Source organism: Seriola lalandi, unplaced genomic scaffold (genome assembly GCF_002814215.2).
Source record: "Seriola lalandi dorsalis isolate HSWRI2012SDOR001 ecotype SW California unplaced genomic scaffold, Sedor1 jcf7180002054616, whole genome shotgun sequence".
Classification (NCBI taxonomy): Eukaryota; Metazoa; Chordata; class Actinopteri; order Carangiformes; family Carangidae; genus Seriola; species Seriola lalandi.
Genome location: NW_019525169.1, coordinates 567,713 through 577,042, shown reverse-complemented (window position 1 = coordinate 577,042; position 9,330 = coordinate 567,713). Strand labels below are relative to the sequence as shown.

The window sequence follows — 9,330 nt, the reverse complement described above, 5'->3', positions numbered from 1 at the left end:
CCCCCCCCCCCAAAAAAAATCAATGATCACGTTTTATTGAATGAATTTTTATGCACACCCTCGAGTGCCAGATGCATCAGTGGAAAGATGTTGACATATTTTGCAGGAAGAGAAATGGGTGGGTATGTAACAATGTATTCTTGAGGTATATTTGGCATTATAATGATAGATGACACACCAAACGGTGCTGTATTTTTGATAGTGGAGGGATTTATTTAATATTATTTATGGTAGACCTACAAAAGATTAAGTCTCATATGAGGGGAAAAATGCAATAGTTTATTTTTAAAATCAAAGAACGACTGACTCATTTCTTTGCATATTAAGTTGCCGCTGAGTGACTTCTACAACGGATGCATTTAGCGAGGGAGCATAAAATCAAGAAACAGCACTACAGTGAGTCACAAGGTGATACTTAATGGCTTTTTCTTTCTTTATGAACTTGTTTTGTTTTTTTTTTAAGGTGAAGAACAACTTGTCAAGGACACATAACATGATCTTAAAAGTTAAAGATCTAGTTTTTCATTTCTTATTCATATTTTTTTCATTTCTAGTATTTTTTAGACTCATTTGTCTCACTTATAAACCTTGACACTCAACCTTAAAAGGAAAATAATAATGGAGCATTTTTCATGGCTTTGATATTAGCATAATGCTCCTCTGTCCTCATGTTTAATAGCCTCGACAACAGGATTAATTTCTTGATGTTTAGAGGAGCTGATAAAACCAAACATACAACTGTAGCCCAAATGTTTAAATAAAAATCAAGATCTTTATTATTTATCCCGTGTCTGTTTGTAATTCATCTCAACTATGGTTGGATTAAAAGGGTCAAATTGTTTTCTCATTTAACTCCACTTACAAACAGTGATGTAATTGCAACTCAAGCTCAGTAGAGACAGACTACTGTTAGTGTTCTTCAAGTGTGTGTGTGTGTGTGTGTGTGTGTGTGTGTGTGTGTGTGTGTGTGTGTGTGTGTGTGTGTGTGTGTGTGTGTCTACATGATGAGAGGCAGGCTGTCAGTGTTAATTCTGGGTGTTGCAGTTGTAACTAAATGATTACTGGGGGAAGAGGTGAAGCATGAGTGACTGAAAATGCTCTTTCAATACACCTACACAAACGCTGGCTGGAATTCGAAAACCTGGACTTCCTTTTTGTTGAGGAAATTTCAAAAAAGGACTCATGAATGCAGGAAACATTGCGTTCAATACCTAGTGTTAAGCTTCAATTAGCCATAACCATGCTGTTCTGTATTCTCTTCATCTTTCCGGGTAGAAATTCCTCATGTGAGTTTGTTAAAAAGAAATAAAATAAAATAAATAAATCTCCCATACAGAAATGAAAGGGTGGTGCCGAATGCTAGTGCTGCCACTCCGTTTGGCCAATCTCAAGGACACAGACATGCTGTAGCTGTGTGCTGACATCCCTGCATGAATACTAAAACGCAAACATGAAAGAGTAGACCTGCGTTTCAGCTGTCCTCCCCTTTTCCATTGTGGGAAGAAGATAGACTGCAACAAGAAAAGGCAAAGAAGTGCTCTTTGGTTTGAGGTAAAATAGCTTATCTGTTCCTGGAGAAGCGTCTCAACTTTGAACACCTAGCTGTAGCGCCTTGATCCTGTGTTTATATAAGACAGAGAGCTTTGGAGCTAAATGCCGGTTTGAGCTCATCCCAGATAGTTTGAAAACAAAAGAGTATCCCAGTCTTTCCCTGTGTGTGTGTGTGTGTGTGTGTGTGTGTGTGTGTGTGTGTGTGTGTGTGTGTCACCCTGTGCTTTTCAGGGAGCTCAGATCACCCCTTCCCTTTGCCTCCCTGACCCCGGATTCCCATAAAGAAGCGACAGATTATTTACTCGTAGGCCACTGCCCCTAAAGCTAATGAGGAGGAAGAAGCTGCATTGACAGACATAATTATCACAGTTTTGCTGGGCTCAGCCAGGGGTCCCTTTTGTAGTGTAATTACTGTCCTTTCATCCACACACCACTGCATCCGCCATTACTTCACCCATCTTCAACATCCGTTTGTTTTGTTTTTTCGTTTTTTAAACTGCACCAAAACTGTCCTGAATAACTTTATGCCGTTTTTCTAATGCATCAATAACATTTTCACTCACTTCTTCCCCTGATTGATTAACTGTATTATGATATTATTCTATAAGATGCCAAATGTCGCAGTACAGCTCTGTTTAAATAAGCTAAAAACCTCTATGAATATGTCATTAGAGAAAATGGAGGAATAAATTGAGCATCTAAAAGACTCCATTGTTTGTTTCTGAAGAGTAATAGGCTTTTAGTGCAGCTGTGTGTATTCCCCTCATCTATCTCCTCAGAAATTTTGGCACTATATTTGAAATGCATAGTTTCCTGTTCCCCTTTGATGGAATCCCTTTTCAGCAGCCGCAGGGGAAATCATGACTGGCAATATTTTGGGGAAAAATACTCCAAAAAATAAAAAATAAATAAATAAAAAAAACCTGAGGCCTCTCTAACACTGAGGTCTTTCTGGATTTGTAGAAGATACATTTGTTAAGTCAAAAATAATGTATAATTCTTTTTAGTGTGAATTAAAAGAAAAAAAAGGGGGATATCTCCAGGGAGCGGCCATTTTGAAGTGAAAGTAGCAGTGAAAGTAGCAATGTGATTCAACAAGACAAACTGAATCCAGCGAGTCTCCCAGCATGGAGAACAAAGTTTAAAAAAAAAGATCAATGATGACAAGTCCTTTGAAACGTCTTTTTATCTCAAAGTAAAATCCAACCACAACAGGTGCTGGTGGTACAAAAAGGCTCCAGGGACGGCAGATATTAGCCACAACGTAGAGCCATAATGAATAAACAATACTCACTATTGGACTGGCATTGATGTAATCCGAGTTGCCGTGGTTGTTCTCCGCTTTCAAGGTGATCCTGGAATGATCATCTGTAATGGAGATGCATAATTCATCAACACACATTTCCATTGTTTTTCCTTCCCTGCACAATAACAACAGTAGCAACAACAGAGGAATATGAAACTGTAAAGGCTGCAGGGACTGCAATTTCACCAGACTTTCATCATGCGCACACTCACTATTCTGAAGTCCTGAATTGCTTCACCTTCAATAAGGAAAGTTCCATGTGAAATAATAATAAATATTTTATCTTAAGAAGTCTGTAGGTTGTGAGCCTTAAAATCCTCTTTTTCTTAAACAAGTGAAAGTATTGCGGGGTTCATATAATCTGTTTCCAGTCGACTTGAACCCACTTCAGTCTTCTGAAACACATTTACTTCAAATTAAAACCCATGAAAAGTATCAGATTTGATTGACAGTTACCAAGCAACTCACCACCTGTCATCAGATTCTGATTCATTGCATTCATTGTATTGCAGGGTAGAGCTAGTTAGCCCCAGTATTATAGTACAGAATTAACAATCAAATCTAAATGTATACATGTAATTACAATGGTTTCCATTTTAACCCAACCACTGGATGGTTTGGATGCCTATCACAGAAAACATAAGCTAGGACAGGTGTGGACACAGTGTTCGTGTTTATGCTCTAATGCTTGTATTTTCAAACTGTTCATCGTAGAAAAGGATTTGAGGATGAGGAATAACTAATGAGTTTGGCAAACAAAACACTATCTAATGCAAGACTGGCTAGTGTAGCATAACTGTGAACTGTGCAGCAGGACAGAACCAAGCAGTCCCAGTCCAGCTAATAATAATATAGTTAGCATATAACATGCCTTTTCCATATAGTCAATCTAATTCCAAGAGAAATCTCAAAACAAGTTGATTTGCATTGAGAAAACATAATCTTCTCACCACAACGACCTCCACTGGTTTTCAGGGGAAAAAAAAGAGTTAAACTGATAATTTGTTTGGAAACATATGCGCTACACTGTTTTGGCTTGTTTCCCCAACTGGTTTCATGTAGCTCGAAGCATCTGTTCACAACCATATCAACAACACTGATGAACAGGAGCTGCCCTGCATGGTTCTAGACTTGTCAATGGTGGGAATATTGGGCAAAAAAACAAACAAAAACGGACATCTGAATGGACTCACATACGACCACGGCGTCTGAGCGGTTCCTCTTGGAGTTCTGCTCGCCGTGCCCCACGCTGCAGGCGCCGGGCTCTGCCTGGTAGGAGCACAGGGCCTCCCACTCACGCTCCAGACGGTTCTTGTTCTTCAAGTGGTCCTCCATGTATGACTAGAGGACAACATGGACCACCTTAGCCGCCATTTCAAAGGACAAGCCAAAACCATGCAAATGAAAACTGAATTTATCTCTAAATATGTCCGTCTTTGCAGAAAATGCTTGATTAAAAGAGAAAAGAGAGACCTGAAATAATTCACCCTTATTTTTATCAGAGCTGGGTGGAGGTAGGTTGTTGTTATTTCTTTCCCCATTGTGTTTCCTCAATATGATCCGACCAATAAATAAACTGGAGCAAAAAACACTAAACCCCTGACAACAGCACCTCTCCTTTAAAGCTGTGATCAGGTGTCATGGTGCATTATTGTCTTAAGCTGCTGTATAGCATAACAACCGCGTGAGGAGGAGGAGGCTGCAGAAGATCTAGGTGGGGAAGGTGTGCTAATGTTTGCGTCTTTGTGTGTTTGTGCATGTGTGTTTGACCGAGGGGAAAAGAAAAGAGAAAAATCACACACAATTAAGACTCCTGAAAGGTTTGTCTGCATTGGAAATACTTCAGGGGTGTTTCAATCACGTCCCTCACTGCTTGCACAGCCACTGATAAGATTGTCTGCATTTAAGCCCTCGCTTGGAGAAGACAAAATTGAATTCGCTAGAGAGACAAAGATGGAAAAAGAGAAGGGGGAGGGGTGGAGGCCTGTGTGTGTGTGTGTGTTTGTGTGTGTGCATGCGTGTGCATGTGTGTTTTCTCCCAAACCAGGGCAAGTCTTATGGAGCTTAGAGGCTGTAGCTGGCAAGATGATTCTTTTTTAGTGTTGCGCCGTGTGTTTCGTTTCCTCTCCTGTATCATGGCTCCCCTCCTGACGGGGTTAAATGGTTTAGTCTGCTATTGTGTGAGGCAGAAGATTACAGACTCATAAACTGATGTCAGGGATCAGCTGGCTAATACAATGAAAGTGATACCCAGATGTGCTGGGTTTTTATCCCATATTAAAGGCAGTATAGGTAGGCTGAGCGGAGAGGCGACACTCCATTGTTACATCCGACTTATTCACTTCTGTCTGTCAAAAGGAAAATCCAAGTCTTTGCTGAACATATACAATTCCTACCTAGATGGTAATCACAAATAAGCTTGTCCAACACATAATAGGCAATTACCCTTTGATGGCTCATGAATTCAGACGTCTCCTGCATGCACGAAAAGGATATTAGGTGGCGTATAAGAACATTACAATCCTACAGACAATGGAAATCAAAGTTTATTGTTAGATATGCTACCAGAGGTGCCACTCAGGTCTTAAAAGCCACACAGAGAACAGAAAACTCTTGTGATTAATGCAGCTGCATAATAAGAGAACACGTTGGTACAGGGTGTTCTATCTGAACCCATTAGCGACATGAAGGAATATTTCTGAAATAGGACTGTAGATTTCTGCCGTTACGCTCTGAACCATCCCTCTTTCAACTTTTAATTTTTATGCATGCAAAAAAAAAAAAAACTCAATAGTGAAAAAAAATGAATCTAGTTAATGTCAACTCTAATGGCAGGCAACACACGTATATTTGCATGTGTGTTGTTGCGCATCGCCCACACAAATACGCAGTGCTGTCTTCCCAGGAAAATGACAGCATGCCATTATGGCCACTTGACAGAGCCTGTCATCACTATGATCTTGTCACCCTGTACAAGTACTCTCTGCTTGCCAGTCTGACAGCATTCCACCTCCCCTCCCAATATTACATCTCCATGTACTTGATATATCCACTCTGAATTGCATCCCATTCTATTCAAACGATGCCCTGAATCGATTGCATTCCAGATTCATATTTTTGCAGCTTAATGCAATGCAGCCAGCAGGCCCTTATCAAGCCCTCCCGTTTCTAGGGGGAGGCAGTGGACCATGGCGTATTCCAGAGACAGGGTAACGAAGGTTTAGTGAATGGGGGGATTATGTCTGCCAATCAGAGGGTTGGGATGGGAGGCCTGGGTGTCAGGGAAACAATGTCTAATCCTTCCTAAGCAGTCTCCTCGGCAGCAGAGGGTGATGGCTGAAATCAGGATGAAGGGAGAACCAGGGGAGCCAGACACAACAGGTAACACATTACTGTCAAGCCTCGCTGTCAAATTAAAACGAACAGTACCCATAACAGTTTGTACAGGGTGCTTTATGATATGATAAAAAACAGGTTGAGGTGAAAACAAAACTGTATCAATATGTATGTTTTTGTGTGACTAATAATAGCTAAATGAAAAGAACACATTGTTTTGCAATTACATTTTTTGGCTCATAAACTAAATTTAAAATTGTGAGTAAAAGTCACTGAGGGCAGATCATGTTGCATTAGTCAGTGGCTATTCTCCATTGCCTGAGTCTATTTTCCTTTTGAGTAAATAATTCATCATTGAAAAAAAAAAAGAACAATAGCTACTAAACATAATGAAAAAGAGCCTCAAGCTACATAATTATTGATTTAGTTTTTTTCTTTTTTCAGGGGAGAGGTAATTAAGCCAAAGGAACACCACAAGAACAGCAACAGTTACAACATTTGGACCCTGTTTCTGGACAGCAGGGGACCATGGACAGAAACTGTGTTTGTGAGGAAAAAGTAAGTTTGGTGACTGTAAAGTGCTGTCCATGGTGCTGAAAGGACACAGTACTGCAGTAATACGCACATGGAGACACATGCTTCCATGTTATGTGCGGTAATGATTTTTTCATGTTTTTAATAATTTAATAGGAAATGTTTTTCGCAGCACACTGCAGCTGAAAAAGGCAAATGAGAGAAGATAGAAAAAGTAAGACAGCAGAGGTGTGTCAAAGCTCTGAAAAAACACAGCAGATGACTCAGCACACAGAAGCATCCAATTTCAGTTTTGAAGTTGGAAGTCGTTATGCAAGACTTTTTAAGTCTTGCGGTGGGTCGCACAGTGGGGCGCATCCTGATGGCCCCAAACTCTCGTTGTAGCATAGTGGTTGTATGAGTCTGTGTATGTATGTACGTGTGTGTGTGTGTGTGTGTGTGTGTGTGTGTGTGTGTGTGTGCGTGCGTGTGTGAGGTGATCAGGCCTCACAAAAAGGACCCCCAGCATGTGTGCTTTGGAAAGCCGGGTATTCATCATCCTTCTCCACACGGTGTGTGCTCCAAAGAGCAAGAGAGGGGAGATGAGAAGAGAGGAGAGCGGAGATGGGAAAATATAGGTCTGAGATCAGTGATAACAAGGCAATCTCACACATGGTTTCATGTGAGATGGCGGTGGAATTTTAAAGAAGAACCCCTATAGGACACCTACATGTCAGTCATAGCATGAAAGAGAAGTAAAGGTCCCTGTGTGTTTTACCTTTCTACATTGTAATGCCTGCTTTGCTGCTGTGAAGACATTGGGGCTAATAATAACAGCTCCTAGAAATGATTCACAGTGGCTCTTTTGTTATTGCAGGGCTAAATGCTCTTCTATTGTCAATGTTTTCAAAAGGGGCTTCACAAACAAGCCTTGACGAGTGCAACAAAACCCATCTATTACCACCAATACAAGGCATTACTCAGATTCACTCTCATTCATTATAGCCTCCCAATATAAAAGCTAGACTTGCAGTGTGATGAATGCTCTCTCCATTAATGGAAACACTGCAAGGCATCTATCCATCTCTTTTATCAAGCTTGTCTCAAATGAATGAAGCGAAAGTTGTGCAAAATTAAAACAATCCATTGTGTGTTTGTAGACACGTTGGCAACCAAAAGCTTTTTCCACCCCACCTCCCCGAGAAAAAAAAAAAAAAAAAAAAACATTGCAAAATTTCTAAAACATTCAAATGACAATCAGAGGGGTAATGATATTTCACTTTTGAGCTGCTCTCATCACGCAAAACAATGTCTGCCTTATTTTGCTGCAGCAGTACGGGAGATGGAGGGGGTAAAAGATGAAAATGACAGAGGGGAGAGAAGCAGGACGGAATGATAAAGACAGAAAATGACACAGTAGAGGGAGGGAAAAGTTGGAGGAAAAAAAAAAAATGAAGACACCAGAGCCAAGATAAAGCAAGAGGGAGAAAACAGCAGGAAGAGTGATGAAAAAAACAAAACAAAGATAACAGGGTTCTGAAGGGAATGAGGTGAGAGAGGGATGAAAAAGAGACACATCCAAACAGATAAACAGAGAGAAATCAAGCTGTTGGTTTTCAGCTCAGAGTCTAGCATATTCATAGACACAGGGAGTTTTTAAAACATACGCTATAATGTTAGCTGACTGAATATCTGAAAAGCCTATTCCTGTAGATCAGTGGGAGCCAACCTTTTCTATCTGACGTACCCCTACAGGTTCTAACGGATGAACTCGAGTACCCCTTCATCAACAGCTACATGTTATGTTCAAGAGGTGAATTAATTTTACTTCTATACCTAGCTGGGAATCACTGCTCTGGACCTATGGCTTTGCAATGTAACGTTAGGAAAAGCATCCTCACTAAACTACACTAAACCCACCCGTAGTCAGTCAGACATGAGGAGGTGTTGTGGTTGTTTAGCTGTAACAGTCACATGCTAGGAACCACTAATAATCTCAGAGGGGCTGACAGCAAACCACACCTCAGCCAGCTTCCTATCTATTCACCTTCTCTCCTTTCTAGAGTCAAAGCAGGCTCCTTACCAGGATCATGTGACCGGTGGAGATGTCCATGTTGGACGGCACCGGCTCCTCGCACCAGGAGGAGGTGCTGCTGCGGGTGGAGGGGCTCGCCGCGGGGCCATCGCTGAACTGGGACGATACACTGTTGAGCCGCGAGTGGCGCAGGGTCTCCGGCCGCTCAACACGCTCCGACGTCCGGATCGCCATTCGCTGGCGACACAGCTCCTGGGGATGAGAGGAGATGACAGTGAAGCACTGGATCATCAGAAAACGCATTGTGTGTGTTTTTCTAAACTCCGTGCAAGGTCTCACGTATTTATCTTCTTTTCATGCACATAACAATAGTTTTATGTATGTTATGTGCTTATCCTTGCTCTTAGGGGCTGCGTTCTGTAAATGCACCTTGTAAAATCCTGTATCTAGGCTGACTTGATCTGTCCTCACTTGTCTGTAGATTAATGGCTTATCCTTGTGGATTATGGAGCTTATACTAATTATGTCAAAAATACATGGTTGAGGAACCCTGTGCGATTTATAGAATAAATTCAGTGTCACACCTGGC

General features: G+C 41.2%; 1 protein-coding gene across 1 annotated transcript in view; it reads right to left on the bottom strand.

The window, feature by feature from the left end:
• Positions 1 to 9,330, bottom strand: part of ptprn2 (protein tyrosine phosphatase receptor type N2) — a 124,706-nt gene that overhangs the window by 14,964 nt on the left and 100,412 nt on the right. The window contains exons 13-15 of the mRNA XM_023420079.2: positions 8,790 to 8,993; positions 4,051 to 4,198; positions 2,846 to 2,919 (exon numbers count right to left, since the gene is read on the bottom strand). Of these exons, the coding sequence (XP_023275847.1) occupies positions 2,846 to 2,919; positions 4,051 to 4,198; positions 8,790 to 8,993 (426 nt within the window). The remainder of the gene's footprint in view (positions 1 to 2,845; positions 2,920 to 4,050; positions 4,199 to 8,789; positions 8,994 to 9,330) is intronic.